Genomic DNA, 18,051 nt, shown 5'->3' with positions numbered 1-18,051 from the left:
GGTTTAGGCTTAGTCTGGGGCAAATGTGAAATGAGGGAGTCGGTGGAATTTCAATTATGTCAAAGATTCGACAGTTCAGATTTTTGCTTATGAGATATGTCCATGGTACTCAGAGACATTTGAGATTTTACATTGGACATAGGTTTCATCTCAAGCCCCTAATACCACAAGCAGAAGTATCTTACTTATTCTATCTTACTTATATATCTACACATATTTACATTTACTCTCTCTCTCTCTCAATATATAGAGAGAACGACATGCCCCCACACACACACACATACACAATACTGTGCAAACGTTGAGAAAATTAGATTAAATAACTGTCCAGATAAATAGCTTTTCATTTATTTGTTCAGAGTAGCACTAATATTAGAACAAATACAAATAATAACACCTTAAATAAGATTTTATGTATGTTTAAGTTCTTGTCGATTTATTTCCAAACCACTCCTTGAGGAAGCCCATTATTTGTAGCTGTCATCCAATACCTGGGTGTGGCTAATCGATACTCCATTATGTTAAATCAGGTGGGCTGGTGATGGAGTTTATCAAATCCTAGTGACAGCTGGCATCCATAAGAAACATAGAACAAAACTTTGTTAAACTAGCTCACAAGACATCAACTGCTTCTTTGAAAACAAGAAATTGTTCTAGTAAAAGCACACTTAGTGGTACAGATAAGTGCCAAGATAAGTGGTACAGGGGTACAGTACATTACACACACATATACACATCTACAATAATTTACATTTTTTGCTGAGCATTTTGAGTCATCAACTATGCTCATTCATTCCACTCTGCAGCAGCCCCAATGCAGAAAATGAGCACGCAGAGAATCTGCTGACACAACGCCAGGCGCCCATACCTTTATCATACGTGAGAGGTCCCCAGCGTCTGCAAGTTCCAGTACTATATTTAGCTCATTGTCTTCAATGAATGATGCGTGATATTTAATTACGTTGGGGTGGTTCAATTGCTGTGGAAGAGAGGGGAGAGAGAGCAAAGTATCAGTGACTGTTAAATATTAAACAGATTTCATGAGTCAAACAATGCTTTCAAAAGTCAAGACAGCAGAAACAAAAAGGCAGATGCTGGTTCAGAAGTAAACATGCCACTGTCATCTAGGCTAGTGTCCGATTCACCCAGGACACCTTCAAAGCCAAAAAGGCTCAAATGGAATTCATTTACAACAAAACCCATTGTGGGGATGGCACCGAAACGAGAGGAAAAACGAAAACGACATAAACAGTTGCTCATGTAAAATGCAGGAGTGTTTCACTCCAGCTAACTAAGCCAGGCAGGGAGGGAGAAAGGAGGGAGGGCTAGGAGGAGAGCAGAGGAGAGGAGAGGGAGGTTTATTTCGGAGGGAGAGTGTCTTGCCTTAGCCCGCGACAGTGTACTGAGCCATGTGGCATTTCAAATAATTAAATAAAAAAAATAACTAAATAAATAAACAAACAATCCCTGGCTGATGCTAACATGACGGGCCAGGCAGCAGCAGTGCGTAGCATAATCTCCCTCCTCCGCTCACCCTCGCCTTTTTTTCTCCCCTTCCACCTCTCTTTTTCGCTTTCTTTTTCCCATTGGTTGGTCAATAAGTGGAAGCATCCGACATGGTAAACAACAGTGAAGACGACAGCGACAGACAGGAGGCAAAAAATAAATAAATAAAATAAATAAATAAATAAAAACACATAAATAAGTGTATGAATGGGAAGCAAGAGAGGAGAACAGCTATACACCCCCCCTTCTGGGGCCATCAGCGAGGGAGAGCGAGCCGGGGCCGGGCGATGTGCTGTGACACGGCAGAGGGGGTTATTAAAGAAATGTTCATGCTCCGAGCTGATATAGTGGAGGACGCGCGCGTACGTTTCCATCGCCATCCCGCGCCTTTTCCTTAGATGTATTTTTGGATCACACAGCCGCAGTTTGAGCAGTCGGCGGTGTCATCCTCACTCCTCTTCCCCTTCCCGACCCTGAGCTGCAGTGCCGAAACGTGGTGAACATGAAACGCGACAACACGCGCAAATTGGAGCACCGCGTTTGCTTTAATCACGCTGAGCGCTGTAATTTTGCCTTCATCTTACATTCTGAACGATATGCAGTAAACCTTCTGTTTATGACTAGGCAGATTAAGGTGATGCAGTTATATCATGCTAATAGAGCTCTTAACATTTCCCACAAGCTTCATAAGCTAAATTGCTAACACAGTTCAATCTTGCAAAATGAACACACAATACTGATTAAGGCATCAAATCTATAACACAAAAGAGATAGAGATTAATATCTTTGGGACAGAATAATATCTTTAAAACAGGATGCACAAAAAAAATTAACAGGATTTGCTTCGTGTAAACATTTTAAGCAGCATCAGGAAGGAAGAAAAAAGCGTCAAAGTAAAAGCGTCCTCCCCCCATAATAGCACAGTGTTGGTTACAGTATGTGAGGGAAAATGACAGATAAATAAACAGACAGACAGACTGAGGGAGGGGGCTCCGCCAGTTCAGGTACTGCCAGTCTTGCTCATTATTTTGATTTGCGACTCTCTCTTCCTTTTGTTTTTTTCCTCTGTTCGCTTGTTCTGTCCGCTGAAGTAGAAGACATGGTTCCCTGTTTTACACAAATGTCTTATTAGCTGTTGGAGGTGACTGGTCATAATGACCGCATTCATTAGCAGAAAAGAGCTTATAGAGAAGAAAGGAGTGGACGAAGGGGGGTAAAAGGTGGGGACACTGGAGACAAGGTCAGTTTCTCTGTCCCCTCTGACTCCAGTGAAGGGCGAGCGCTCGCCTGGCAAAGCATCACCAGGAGGTATGACTGAGCGCTCTTCCCACATCATGACCTTTTCATCCCCCCACTATCCTCTTCTTGCTAGTGGAGGTCTGCAATTTCTTCTAAGTTCTTCCTACCTAGGTGTCAAAAACAGTGCTGGAGCGATGCCATAGAAGAAACAGCTCCCAACTGAAGATACAGCTTGAACTCAAATAAACAAACATTACTCAAACCTGCTCTTAAATGCATGACAGCATCAGTCAGATCTGCTAGAACATTCATTGTTTCCGACCCATTACGCATCTCAATAAATGCATTTTCAGCTTTATTGTATTTACCATGTTTCAGCCTCAACTCAACTAATGAAATCATATCCAATTACCACGGTGTTTATTGCGATGTCAACATATGATTATGAAAGCTAACAACTGTTGACAATTATTGTGGTCATCTTAAACAACTGCAATCAACTTGAGTAACTGCAATTCAGAGATTATGTATGAACTGTGACAGGCCAAATTAACTAACTGTTCTTCAAAGAATCTCACAAACGAGACGTGTGAGTGTGAAGAACTCTTTGAAAGTATATGAAGAGATTATGTAAAGGTTCTATTTCAATTAAAGGTTTTTCCTAGAACTGTGCGCCCACACCAGGAGCCATTTCATCTATCATCTATTTCATCAGTCATCTATCCTGAAAAAGAAAAAAAATAGGAAACAAAACATGGTCACCAATAGTTTTGGGCAGACTACTTCAGAACTATAATCTGGTATTACTTACAAATTACATCACTACAAGATCATCAGTAATGTAATCACTTAGATTACTTAACAAGTCTAATCTAATCCAATTTCTTCTGGACTGCTTCTGATCTAACTTCCTATTCATGTGTCTTTAAAATTAAGGTTGTTACTCCCTATCAATTTGCCTAATGCCGCCAACTTGATCTCCAGGTCTGAAATCTGAAGATAATGCTCCTGGTATCTTCTCTGCCCTCCTTCTTCCTCCTAAAACTACATGTAGTTTATTGTTACTGGTCATGACGCAGAACGTACCTTGAATTGCATGCATGAGGAAGCAATAAGCAACAAGCAGTTGGTAGGCTTACTGAAAAATCAATCACACAGTGCTAAAATAGTGTTCAGGGCCACTTTTTGAGAGGAACTACAACGATGTATCACATTGAATGCAAACATCTGCGAGCAGTAAGACCACCATTTTATCTTTGTACGTGAGAGACGGTAACAGCTTTTGAGAGCTACTGAGGTACACTGAGCCAAAGCTGCTCTGGTCATGGCATTTATGTTTGTTTTAAAATAACTTTTGAACTTGAGAATATAGAATTTTCAGAAGCCCATCATTATACACTCCAGCCATTAAATCAACTTTTTAGTTTTTGCTCACATAAACCATAAAACATATTACAGTTGTCAGACCCTCGGTTTAAATGTAGGGTATATTTTATTGCCAAAAATTGCATCAGTAATGTAAACAGATAATTACAGTATAAAAATGCATAATTTTATTCATTTTTTCTCAGAGAATCCTTGAAATATATAATGACACATCTAAAATATGCTTTGACAAACAGTTTTAATTAAATCCAAATCATGTATGTTATTACTGTATTTAAAATAACAAAAACTGTTAGTCTGGTAATGTATTTGGTAGTGTATTCCCTTACCACCCAACACCGGCCACCAGTTACCTAGTCTAAAAAGAGTCTCTATCAGAGAGAGATAGAAAATAAGCAGGCACAATTCTGGACAATCATGAAAACTCGTAAGGAATAAACACAGAGATCTGAGTTGAAGCAATTAACATGACAACATGGGAGTATGTGCGTGCACACATGGAAGCTGATCTGATGAGAGCTAGCAAGAAAAAACAGAGCAGAGTTCAGTGAGACACCTCTGATCACCCAGACGCTCCTTTTTATTGGACCTGTCATTAATTTGTTAGTTAGCGCTCATGCTAGTATGGGCCACAGCCTGTTTAAGGCGTTTTGATGAACGCAAACGATACATTTAAAAAAAAAAAGGGAGAATGTTATGAGGCAGAGGACGTGCAACATCAAAAGACACATGAGGGAGTCAATGTGAGGGAGCTAAATTTCCACGCTGTTGCTCTCATGCCCCCCACTCATCCCCCCTCAATGCTAAATATTACAGAACAAGATAAAAACTATAGTTTTGGCATAAAAAAAAAAAAGAGTCAATCTCAGCCTGGAGGAATGACACGAAGGAGCCCGTGATCTGTGCTTGCCTTACACAGGGAGAGAGAGGGAGGGAGAGCGAGCGCAAGCAAGAGAGAGAGAGGGAAAGCAGTGCGTCTGGTACAGATCAATTGTTTTCTCTGCCTCTATCTCTGTCTTTTTCTCTGGTATTAGGTCTCGGCAGAGGCACCTTTAGAAAGCGTAATAGCGGCACATGGCTCCACTCTCTCCCTCCTCTTGTTTCTTACCTTCAGGAGATCTATCTCTTTGATGCAATCTTGCCGAGCTTTGGCATCCATCAAATCGAATATCTATCAAGAGATCAAAAGGGAAGACGAGAGAGAGACGGAAAGAGGGAGTTATGACACAGAGAAGAGAAAATAAAGAAAAGAAAAAAGAAAAAGAAAGTGGCCATGTGGTACAGGCTTGTGTGGCAGGTAGGGAAGGTGGTACTAAGCCAATGCCACACTGCCTCAAGGCAAGCAGAGGGACAGCCCAACCTGACCACCCAAACACCTGCTTGGGCCAAACACAACAGCCGTCTCACCACAGTCAGAATGTTTCATTTACAGCAGTGACTGGAAGTGAGGAAAGCACTCCAAAAACTGCTGTCTGTTGGCCTAATTTTATACAATTATGTACAATTTCAACAATAAAAAAAAGACCTGTAATGTACAGTGAATACTAGGGGTGTAAATCTCTGACCTTTTCAGTACGATTATGATTCTTTAGGAATTATGTGTTATCTAAAAATTTTGAGATATTTTGGTATGATTTATATTCACAATACACTGAACACACAAATGTGATTGCAGGAACAATTTACACATTAGCAATTTACACAATAAATTACATAAATACACAAAGTAATTCTTTTTAATTTTACATCTGAAAATAGTAGGGCTGGCCCAAACAACATTTTATAGGCTTAGAATATTTGTTAGTATTGAATGAGACAAATACTTGTCCTCAAAAACACCTATTAAAAACAATAATATTTGTGTTTCATACTTAACCACAATCATAAGTATGTACTATATTGCAGTTCAAAATATAAGGCGGCAACAATGTATTGTAGCCCTCTCGCTCAAATACAGCTTTTATGAGTTGTGAGTTATGAGAGGGTGTATCGAATTAAAATTAGCATTTTATTTATCACCATCACAGTTTTAGTTTGTTGTAATAAGTTGCTGTTATTTTTTGTTTTATTTCATAGAGTTATTTTATTTGGTTAGTTCGCTGTTTTTTAATAAAGGAAAGCTGCAGTAAAGGGCAAAGAGTAGAGCCAGATGAGCTCAGTTATAATCGAGCTACAGAGAACAGAGGGGAGGACTGAGCAGCTTTTTAATCTAAAGACCCGCCTGAACATGAGGAGAACCACCCTAGAAGCAGGTCAGCAGTTACCCAGCTGATGCAGTCTGTCCTCATGGACCTGCTACCGAGCTTGAGCTCAGAGGAAACATAAGCCAATGGGACCACTGAGCCTGGCTCTTAGTCTGCGGCCTAGAGGGTCGCTGGCTAGAGTGCACTTTACCTCCATGCCACACTCCTCTTCCTGGAAGAAGCCATGACTGTGTTTCCCTTCCTCCTCCACTGCCAGAAGTCACCAAAACAAACAGGTTTGAGGTTCTGAGCTCCCTGGTTTTAGCACCAGTGACTAGTGGTACTGAGGTAAGCATCGCTTACCTTGCATATTTGAGATGATTCATCAAACTTGTCATGACTCCATGGTACAGCAATCTCTTATTGTATAGTTTGAAGTAACAATTTTTTTTTGTTGGTTAATAATTTAAAGTCACACATTTCTTTCTGAAGCATTTTTGCTCTTTTAGCTTCAACGGCTAGGTGGACAGTAGAGCAGTTGGCTGAACTCACAGGCAAGATAGCGTGGATGCTTAGCATGAATGACTTTATTATTTAATATTAAATATTAACCATGTATAATTGGTGTATCTAAAGGCCTTTGCTGAAAAAAAAACTTGTTTCTGGCTGCAATTTTTTGTAGCTTGAAAATAAGCCAAAGCTTTAGAACACTAAATACAGAATATAGAGTATTTGGACCAGCCCTAGAAAATAGCATACATTTTTTAATTTTGGCTGCGTAGTTTACTAAAAACTATGATAATCAGCTTCTTTATAAAATGAGTTACAAAACCCCTACAATTGAATCACCACCATCACCAATCACCAACGTTACACCCCTATTGAACAGACATCAGACCTGACAGCTTAATTTTCTGTTTAGCATTTTACAGTTTACCAAACATGCCTTTGGGCATAGTCATGTCTGCAATCATATTTGCTTTAAACTCAGTTTAAATCAACTACTAAATAAATAAAATAAACAGTAGACAAATTCTAAAACCAGACAGAAATAAAAAGCACAGGATTGTCACTGAAGTATTAAAGCAAAACAAGGGCGAAGTACAAAATGCTAAAACTCAACACTCTAAAATGTTATACTCTCATATAACGTTATATGAGCTGTAGTGGTGAACATTCTCAGTGCTGAATGATGTTTGCGTAAATCCACAATTAACATTTTGTGTGAATATTTCAAATAATTTTATGCTCCTAAAAGAACTTAAAAATGGTTGCAGAGCATCATTCTGGAAGATAACCAGCTCAGGGTGAAGTCTGTGGGTTGCAGACGTTTGATGACCATCATCCACAGACGCTTTGAAAATAAGATTTAATGTGACAGTTGTACTGTTTGTTTGTCCAATTACTTATGATCCCATAAAAATGAGGAGGGGCTACAACAGGTGCCACACGGCACCCACAAGATATAAATATCTTCAAGTTCAAGCTGAGATTCTGGGATTGTTTAGTGAGTGATTTGTATTCATGTATTACATTCTAAAATGATTAAACAGTAACGTTTTTATACTGAGAGATTATAAATGAACGAACAAACGGACGAACAAGCAAATAAATATAGTCCTGAGCTGCCTTTTCCAGGCCATCTTCACAAAACCTGCAATAGTCTACTAACAGTTTAGTTACTAGCAGGGATGCATGTTGATATAACAATCATATTGGTATCATCAGGTTAATGCATAAAAATGATCAGAATCAGAGAGATGTTTAGATTTGGCTGATATATCAAACCCATATTTGATGACGTATTTATTCTGGAAAAGCAGAGCATTTAGGTTATGCTGGGTTACAACGCTAGAATGTTAAAATTTTCATAATTTTACTGAATTTGTAACCTTCTACAAATAATTGTTACATTTCTCTGTAATGCTAATCCAGGTAGATCTAGTCTCAATTTCTAGATGCTCTAAATGTTTATGTATTAGCAATGGTATCAGCAGGTAGGTACATAAAAAATATCGAATAATGTCATCAGCCCACATTTCCCACTATCAGTGCATCCCTAGCTAAAAGCATTTAATACGAACTTTAAATACTTCATTAAGACCAATGAGAAATGGTTTGATAGTTTGGTTGTCAAAGAACATGTCTGTAAACCAATGAATGATAAGCACCTTTGCCCTTGCTCTGTCATCACCTTAATAAAAGACTGCTCTTAATAGTCATACTTAAAACATCCAAATTCAGAACTTACATTACTACAAATACTTTTCATATAAACAGAAGGAAAACCTGAAAGTATTTTAAATAGCAGTTGATAGTTTGCCTACTAACCTTTATAATTCCAGCGTCATTTAAAATCAAAAAGGTTCCAGGTTCAAATACTTTTGAAGTTCACTGTATCTTTAATCTATCATGGTATTTTGTTGTTTTTGACTTTTTCGTTTAGTAAGACTGTTTGACAGCAGCTTACCTGTACTTTTTTCAATGCTACCGGAGTGTTGTCTATCAAGTACGTGGCCCGATAGACCTCACTAAACTGTCCTCTTCCAATCTTCTTCTCAATGTGAAAATTGGATAAGGTGTTGTAGCCCATGTCCGTAGGTGCTGTAGGGGCTTCAGGCTGTAGTTGCTTCTGTTATAAAACAAAACGAAAAAAAACATTTCAGAAAAAAACAAAATAAATGTTCAAATAAATCTGATAGCATTGCGTTCCTTAAAATAAAATTAACAAAAACATTTCCCTTTAGAGCAACCGACCCAAGTTTTATTTCATATGTCTAGTAAGAGAAAAAGGACGCCACTGGGTGATTGGTAGAGAATAAGAGATTAGAGTAATAATTCAGGAGATTAACATTGGTATCAACATTAACCATGTCCAAAACTTAATGAATATCGCTTTCCTTCCACTTTGTCTGCCCGGGTGCATCAGGCCAGCATGACATTGTAGCTTCTGAAGTGACTTATGTTGGACCAGTTAGTGATAAATCGCCCAGAGTGCTTTTCATGAAGAATCATGCGGCGCCTTGACACTTGCACTCTAAAATTAAAAAGCTAAGCAATAGCCAGAATTAGCCCCTTGGATATAAATCTGAAGAAAAAATACGCCAACTTGACCTTTAGAGAGATTTTTTTGGTAAACCTCCATCCCAGAAATGCTCCAGCAACAAGAGGTGACACATTAAAGAACAACATGTGTGTCATAACTGAATACCCTAAGACGGCCACAGGATAGCCTTTAAGGCACATAACTTTACACAGAGATGGCAAGGAAGAGAGGGGATGAGACAATTGCATCCTTGAGAAACAAAGGAGCAGTACTAGATTCATTCAGTTCTATTATATTTCATAGTTAAACAGTCAAGTGTGAAAACAAACCTGAGGCAGAGCATACTGCATGCCCTGAGCCAGTGGGAAAGTGCCATTTCCTTCATCTGAAAATTCCCTTTATTCACAACTGTATTTTATACCTTGTTCTTCAAAGTTTAGGTTAAGACTCATATCTTCCAGAAATCCAGAGTTTAGAGCAAAAGATAATTAATAAGAACTTGTGTTGATGGCTAAAGCACAAAATGCTTTCTTATATTCTACTGATGTATGTACAGGCTGTCTGCTGAAGCCATCAAATACAATAGTACATGACTGGATGAACCCAAAGGGCTCACAGAAATCTCAAGAAGCAGCTCACTGCACTACTGGCTGGATGCTAGAAGGATGGATGTAGATCAAGGGGCAGCCAATTCAAGCATTTCATTGTTTCCTAACTTGACAGCTTTAAGGAGAGAAAAAAAAGGTGAGAGCTAAAGAACTGCCCCATCCAATTAACACACCGAGGTAGCTTGTTTTTCCTTGTGACACCACACACTCAGCCCTTATTGCCGGGACACATCTGGTGTGAGAGAAGAAATTCTTCTTTTTTTCCCCCCACAGTGATATCAAGTTGAGAGGAATTTTGAATGTATTTTTCCTTTCTGTAAGAAATAGCCGTCTTTTAAATCTTTTTTTTTGCTTTCATCTCCAAAAATCAGTGAATTATACTCTTTTGTCGCAACTATATGCCTGCCACCAGATGAACGGTATTTCATTCAGGATGGAGCTTTTACTCATTTTCTAACAATCATTATTAACAATGTCTTCTGGAGTGGCCATTTAAGGACAGGCTGGTGAAAGGGCTTCACACAGGGTGGGAGGTCGAGTGACGGAGGAAGGCGGGGTGGGGGTGGGGGTGAGGGTGGGGGTAATGTGGGTTGGAGGGTTGGTTGGTCAGCAATGGACGGTCCACACAGCCAAACAGTGAAGGGGTGAGGCATTGCTTTCACTCCCTGCACGGTCGCTTGACAAATGTTAGCATGAGCCTCTAAAGCGGCGTGACAAGCGCATGCTGAGAGCAAAGTCGCGCTAATGTGTTCTGGCATGCGGCTCGCTAATCACACATTTACATATGCAATGACCTACATTTGCATGTCAGCTTGCACACTGTCCGGCCTGATTAACGACGGGCACCTCCCAGCACTGGGGCGGCCGGCAGAGCGGCGGGAGAGGGCCAGAGGGTGGCGGCTTTTTTGGCAGCCGAAGGGACGCGCTGCCAGCCAGGATTAGGCCTGACGCGGCCTGAGCCCCAGACACTTCATTAGAGGTAATCTGTTTAGCAGTGGGCAGTGTATGTAAACTTCACAGGCCATTTGCGGCACCTTTTCGCCCCCTGGCCTCGCCTTCAAAGGGCAGTGGGGCGCACTGACTGACAGGCCATCTCATTCAAGGCTTTGCGCTGTCACACAATTTAGAGCGCCGAGCTGAGACGGGATGAAGCACAGCAGCCGAGGACCCTGATGACCGCCGGGGTCATTCACCGCAGACGCAATGCAATTTGTACAGATCGCAGCTTGCAGAAGGAGAGGAAGCGCGAAGGGCTTGTTTCGGCTCGGCGGGAGGGGGAAGAAAACAAAAATAACCGGCGGGAGTGTGGACAGGTGGACTGCAGAGGAGGCTTTGACCCCAGTCACACAGCTTCACCACAGATAAGCTGGTCCAACTGGTGACTTTTCAATATTGTTTCTGAAAGCACAGAAATAAACCCAGCTTGACGTGGCTTTTAATTTTATCACTTGTATTTTACTCTACTAAAATCTACCAACCTTTAAGTTTGAAATTCACACATCAATCCGGCCTTAACATTAAGAAAACATGCTTGCAGAACAAAGAAGCATGAAAGACCTTGTCTTTACATAAAAGATCCAGAGTGGAATCTGGAAATCTTCTGGTACTGAGTTAAAGACAACTGTCACAGCAGGATAACTGTGGAGTGGCAGCATCTAACTACTATAATGTATTCCCTGTGATTTTCAGCAATGTCACAGCAATTGCCTCACATCAGTCAAAATGTACCTGTTAGGAGGTACAATGAGTGTAGGAGATATAACTGCCTAGCAATTTAGGCTAGGACTTGACAGACACTGTCTGTAGTTGAATTACATAGAGCATGGAGGGGAGGGACTGGTCAGAGGGAGCCACAGATGCAACAAGGCATGCAGGGTGATGACTCGAAGGGAAAACACATCATAAGAGGAATGGCAGGGTACGGAGGGTTGGCCACTGGTGACATGGGTGTAAAAAGAGAAACATAGGCATGCGGCCCAGTGACAGGAACATAGGAGACAAGGGGGGTGGGGGGGGGGAGTGGGGGGTAGGAGAGAAGAGCGATGGAGGATGGGGCAGTAGCAGCATGGAGGACTAGGTGTGAGATGACAGCACAACACTGCCAGAAGCTGCCAGGGAAAGGACAACACAAGCAGCGAAGAGGTGCGAGAGCAGCGAGCCAGGGTTGGTGGTGTTGGTGGGAGGAAGAGAGTTGCAGGGGGGTGTGACAGGGCACGAGGAGCAGGGGTGGGGAGTGCAAAACATGCAGGAGATCCAGTTCCCATCCTTTTCATCAGCCCGCCTCTCCAGGCCTGGCCCATGCAATATTTATGCCTCCTTCACCCCGACAGTGTTTCTGCTCCTCTTCAATCTGTTTCAGTATTTAAAGCCCTCCTTGCTTTACACAGGGATTTTGCTCTGTCAAAAATCCGAAGTGACGATCAAAATCGAATCTGAAAATCTCACCCTCCCACTCGCTCAGCGAGCAAATGCGCCATTAAATATGCAAGTCTTACCAACTCTTCCCGTATCTCTAATGCATATGTATTATACCTTCGGGACTCACCAGTATGATCTCACCAGCGATACCGAATATCCATGACTGCATATACAATTCTCAACTCTTCTCAGCCTTTTTTTTTCCTTAAGGGATGAGAGTTAAGGGGATGCTTGTTGAGTGTAATCCATCAGACTTATAAAAGTCATCTTCTTGAGTTGTCATTGTGAATTGCAACTCTAGGCTTACCATTGTTCTTTCACTACTTTCCAGCTTCACCAAAAAAAAACTAATACTTAGAGGGCAGTATGGTAATATTTATCGTTTTCTGCAATACATTACATCACAGGATGCTTTTCTGCGCATGTGTACTTAAAGAACTCTGACCAACTGCATGTTTCATAACAAAAATAGCATAATTAATCAAGTTTAATTGGATTTAGTGTAGCTCCATATGTGAGTGCTGAATAAAAATCGTTTTCGTAGTTTTCCTTTTCCTTTGTTCCAAATCATCAAACCTCTGAAAAATAAAATATTGTGATGCATTTTGTACATTGCAAAAATGTCTTAAAGTATCGCGACAATATATTTTTGTGCTATCGCTCACTCCTACCACTGGTGCAGGACTTAAAATGAGAGAGGTCACAAGCAAAACATGGAGGGAAAGTCATCTTAAAGAGACTGAAGTGAAACCTACTGTATATTCAAAAGAAAATTATTTATTTTATTCTAACAGTTAATCATTACCTTACAGAAGTGAGCCTAAACCCTAATGATTAGCTACTGTATCTTTGAATGGGAGCTTGATATTGAAGTATACCTTCTACATATTCAACATTCATCTCATCGGTAGATAAATGAAATTGGTGCTGGGTGCCAATTATCCTTAATTCAAGAAAAGTATGCACATAATTTTTGCAGAAAGAGAATGAGAAAGAGAATGAGAGGCACATAGTGAGAGAGAAGGCAGAGTGAAAGAGGGAGAAAGAGAAGCAGTAAGTGAGAAAGCGAGAGAGAGAGAGAGAGAGAGAGAGAGAGAGAGAGAGAGAGAGAGAGAGAGAGAGTGCTAGCAGCTGAGCTTCAACACCTCTCTGTCTCTGGCAATGCAGTGGAGAAAACACATGATAGCTTTTGTGTGCAGGAAGCACTGCTTGTGCAGAGAACGGAATCTCATTATCACTTCTCATCTAGCACACAGGAGGAGCCAGAGAGGAAAGACAGTGTGAGCAGACCACCGCCTGTCTCTCTGCAGGAGGATTGACAGTCGGAGAGATTCGACGGGAGCAGATGTGGAAGGGGGCGACAGGCTCATGTTGTATGCTGGCAAGCGAGCAAGTTGTGGCTAAGGTTGGTAAAATGGAAATGAAAAGGGGAAAAACGGACAGCTGTTATAAACAATTGCAAAACAATCAATGAAGAGGACAAACATAAATGAAACAGCCATGTCTCTGTTCAGCTATTCAGTAAGCAATTCCACTGCGCATTACGAACACCTTAGCCTTTCAAAGATTTAAACAAAAGGACACAAACTACAGTGCAAGTGTGTTTCTGTTAACAAAAATATGCAAATGAAGTACCACTCTAATGCTATTCTAAGGTACTTCCCAAGAACAAGTGAACATAGTCCACTGAGAACTAATTAACACTGGGCAGATTATCACCACTTTTATTGGTAAATTAACCACAGTATTTCATGGTATCATTGGAGACCATAGCATCAAAACTACTGCAAGTAACTCCAATCAAATTGCAGCTAGCACTCACTAAGGTTTATGCCAAACTTTTGAGTCACTTGCAAAAGTCATTTCCATCATGTATTTTTAGGAGAGTAGCAATTAATTCGCTGAATTGCTATGAATTACTGCCAATTAGAGATGCACAGTGATATCAGAATCATATCCATATTGGCAGACTGGACAGATGTTTAGATTTGACCAATATTTCAAACAGATGTGATGTATTTATACTCCAGAAGAGCAGTAACACTGGACTACTGTGCTTAAATGTTTGCATTTTATTAATTTTACTGCATTTGGAACCCTCTAAAAAATAAGTGTTACATTAATGCTAAACCAGATAGATGTAGCTCTAATTTCTACATTTTTAAAACATGTTTATGTACAGTCATTGGTTCTGGCACTGGCAGATACATACATACATGAAAAGTGTCAGGCATAAGCATCAGCCCACAGTTCCTGTATCAAGTGTATCCCAACTGCCAAGGCAACAACACTATTACTTTATTGTTTGAATCAATCTGAATATTAAATTAATCGTGATTCCATAAAAAAGCAATATAAAGCAATATAAGACCAAAAAAAGTTTCTTTTTAGAAAAACTAAGTACTGCACACTGTCCTCATTTTTGTGGGAATGTGCGTGTTCACCAACCTGTGGTTGAAACACTGGTATTGGTGGCTGCTGGCCTTGCGGTTGTGCGTCCATACTGACAGGAGCTCAGTCCCTTACACCCCTGTCAGACAAAGAAACACACCAATAAATCACATGAACATATACCACTTCCCTTAATTTCAGTTTTCTCACTCTGGTAGAGGTAAGCCTGAGAATCTGGTAATAGAATTAGAGGAGCAAGCAGCACTCTGGCAATCACATGCTGCCAAGGAAATGGCTGTCTGGCGTCACCTTGTCATGGAACTCTATCCAGTGAGAACACGACACCTATTGTGATAATAAGACCTGTCAAGGAGTCACCAAGTCAGAGAGCAGTAAGAATTCAATTTTAATCTTCAAACTGAACTGCAAAAACCTTCCTCCCCACAGGAGAAAAATAATTATGGACAAGTTATTGATAATATTTGAATTAGGGGGCATTTCTATTTGCTTGTTCATGTTGATCACCACAAACACTTTTTCAGAAATAAGATTACAACTGATATGGGAGACATCTAGTGCCCATTAGCTTCAAATCTAGGCTTTTTCCCTGCAAACAAAACTTCTATGTCCCTAAAACTCTCGCACTGGCACAGCAAAACACTATTGTTGTGCTCTCAGACTGGGTACTATAAGAAAGCTTCAGATTACAAATATAATCCCCGTTTCCTGGTAGCATGAATGAGGTCTCTCGTTGCAGATGCAGGCACACAGTCCTCAGAAGTTCTTTTTCTCAACTGGCTGAGACATATAGTATGTATTGGGAGGGGCTACGCCTCCATATTTAATAGATGAAGCAGTATCTATTCGTCACTTCATGCAAAGAGAGAAGTGTGGTAAGGTACATCACGCATGCTATCAGTGAATCAGGCTCACGTTTGTAACTTAAAGGGCTTGTATGCTACATTGTTCTTGTATTTTATTTCATTATCTGAGGTTCTCCTACAATATTTGTGGAGGTTTTTGTAGACATGAAATAAACACACCAGACACAGTATATGCAATCATTGCTGCTCATGAGAGACAAACAGAGAGGCATAGAAATATATTAAAGAGACACTGACATAATAACCTTAACGCAGGGTTAGGTCTCAATAAATGAGCACATGTTCAGTGCACTAAAAATGTGTGAACAGCAACCCATTCTGCAGAAGCTAGTGCTATGAATTGGAAATGCTGGCTGTTTCCACTGGCATAATGCCAATGCACAATTTACTGTGATGAAAACACTCAACTGAGTGGCTAGTTGTCTGTGTTTGTGGCCAGACAAATCAGCCCCAGAGCGGCACAAAGGTCACTTTAGAGCAATACACAAAAAACCCGCAAATATTGGAACGGAAGAACTAGATATTAATAGATCACACCCTGAAAGGTAATTTCCTGTGAGGAGGCTATATAGGGATGTAACATCCTTCAGCTTAACAAAGATTAATCAGTCTCTGGGGCATTCAAACTGTAAAAGCTGTATGCATCAGCATGTGTGCATCTGAGGTACATGTTCAGGTCACTCAAAACTGAAACAAGCCTTTGGAATAAGAAAATTCCTTGAGTAGGTATAATTTTCATCACCCTCTTTTGCACTGTTTTTCAACACAGAGTGCTGTAAACGTGCGACAGCACCCTTTGCTCTACACCTTGCTGCACTAGTGAGAACACATTTACTCGAGATTTGAGGGTGACTCCAAAAGGAACTTTCAACTGAACACTGTTTCACCTTTTCTTTGTGGTGAGGTCAGCTATGAGAGGATGGAGAAACCAGACAGAGGAGGGCTCTGTCTGCGGCATGAGGCACTTCCAGTCTAGGTCTGGAGAGTACCAGCAATGTGGTAGTCTGCATTTACTTCTCTGCGTTTCCCTCACATGACTGCTTCATGGTAGCAAAAAGTAGAAAACAAAAAAGCACTTCAGGTCTACACGAGCATTCAGGGGCTCATGAGCGCCCTTATGAGACACGCTGAACAAGTTGAGCAATCAAGCTTCTTCTGCACCACCATGGGGCCATTCCAGCCACCTTGACAATGCATCTGTGCGGGCCCAGGCAGTGATCAGTCACACTGCAGATTTCAAACAGCATGGAAAAGGTCTTGGAAGTTACTGCCTTCTCAACTTTAACATGATATACTATGCATAGGTGAGACAGTGAGACCTCTACAACTCAATGTGATGTGGCTAATGTCTTCTGTTCATGGAAAACTGGGAGTCTTAAGATTGTAAAGTTGGGCCAGCAAAAGCTATAGCCTTCTAACAAATCTGCAGATCAAAAAGAGAAAATCCTCTTACTTCCATGTCCACAAAAATCAGAACAAGACAGAACTTTTGGCAGAGAAAGGCTCACTTCAGGAGCAGATGATGTCTGTGCCTCATAGATAAGAGCTCGTCTTTCTTCCCCTTCAAGGAGGAACCCATAGTCTCTGGTCTATGTTAGGAGATGGAGAGCCCAACTTTTGCACACATCCTTCAGAATCAAATTAAGAGGTAATATTATTCCATCTGCATCACTGCCATCAGGACCAGGACTCCTGGCAGCCCAGGATTACTGCATCGGTGGAAATGTGCTACATGGCCACAAGGCTATCATCGAATTTAATAAACACTGTCAAGCTGATCACAAGTTAACTCTTGCAACAGCCTCAGAAAACTCTGTGCATGTCATTGACAGTCCTAACCGGACAGACCAGCCTAGCATGAACATATGAGCAGAGTAATCAGAGGTATCGGTGATGCTAATACTGCCAGGACACGTCGTCACTCAAGGCATGGAGCATAGCTGGTTGTGGCATCCATGTTTAAAATCTTATTTCTGCAGGAGTAGTCTAGCAAGGGTCACTTCTTCTCCTTAGAGGGAGGGTAAGGGGATCTGCACCACTGTTTTCAAACAAAAAGAGAAAAAAAATGCCTTTCTTAATCTTCTGCTTGGAAGGTATCTTGGATGCTTGTTATTCAGCAGACTACCTGGATACAGGATAGCGAGCTAGAGGGTACTGTTTGGATACAAGGTAGCTTGTTCCTTGAAAACCACGCGATCCAGGTAAGCTAGCACCGGGTGACAGAGATGTTAGCTCAAGCTTTGGAGGGCAGTCCTGTTGCAAGATCTTATTGAAAAAGAGATGACAATAAAACATTTTGTATGGAAGTGAAGTGGCCTTGACCTGATGGATACATCTTGATGGTCAGACCGTGGAGGCTGGTGTACTGAAAGAAGAACTTCTGAAAACTA

General features: G+C 40.9%; 1 protein-coding gene across 2 annotated transcripts in view; it reads right to left on the bottom strand.

Annotated features, from left to right (window-relative positions):
- nek7 (NIMA-related kinase 7) overlaps window positions 1-18,051 on the bottom strand; it is a 76,692-nt gene that overhangs the window by 37,742 nt on the left and 20,899 nt on the right. The window contains exons 2-5 of one of the 2 annotated variants that reach the window (XM_036586919.1): window positions 14,835-14,916; window positions 8,785-8,946; window positions 5,240-5,302; window positions 869-979 (exon numbers count right to left, since the gene is read on the bottom strand). In XM_036586919.1, coding sequence (XP_036442812.1) covers window positions 869-979; window positions 5,240-5,302; window positions 8,785-8,946; window positions 14,835-14,888 — 390 coding nt within the window. In that variant the 5' untranslated portion in view covers window positions 14,889-14,916. The remainder of the gene's footprint in view (window positions 1-868; window positions 980-5,239; window positions 5,303-8,784; window positions 8,947-14,834; window positions 14,917-18,051) is intronic. The other variant, XM_036586920.1, reaches the window with a different exon arrangement.

Source organism: Colossoma macropomum, unplaced genomic scaffold (assembly GCF_904425465.1).
Source record: "Colossoma macropomum unplaced genomic scaffold, Colossoma_macropomum, whole genome shotgun sequence".
Classification (NCBI taxonomy): domain Eukaryota; kingdom Metazoa; phylum Chordata; class Actinopteri; order Characiformes; family Serrasalmidae; genus Colossoma; species Colossoma macropomum.
This window is presented reverse-complemented; position numbering and strand designations above follow the sequence as displayed.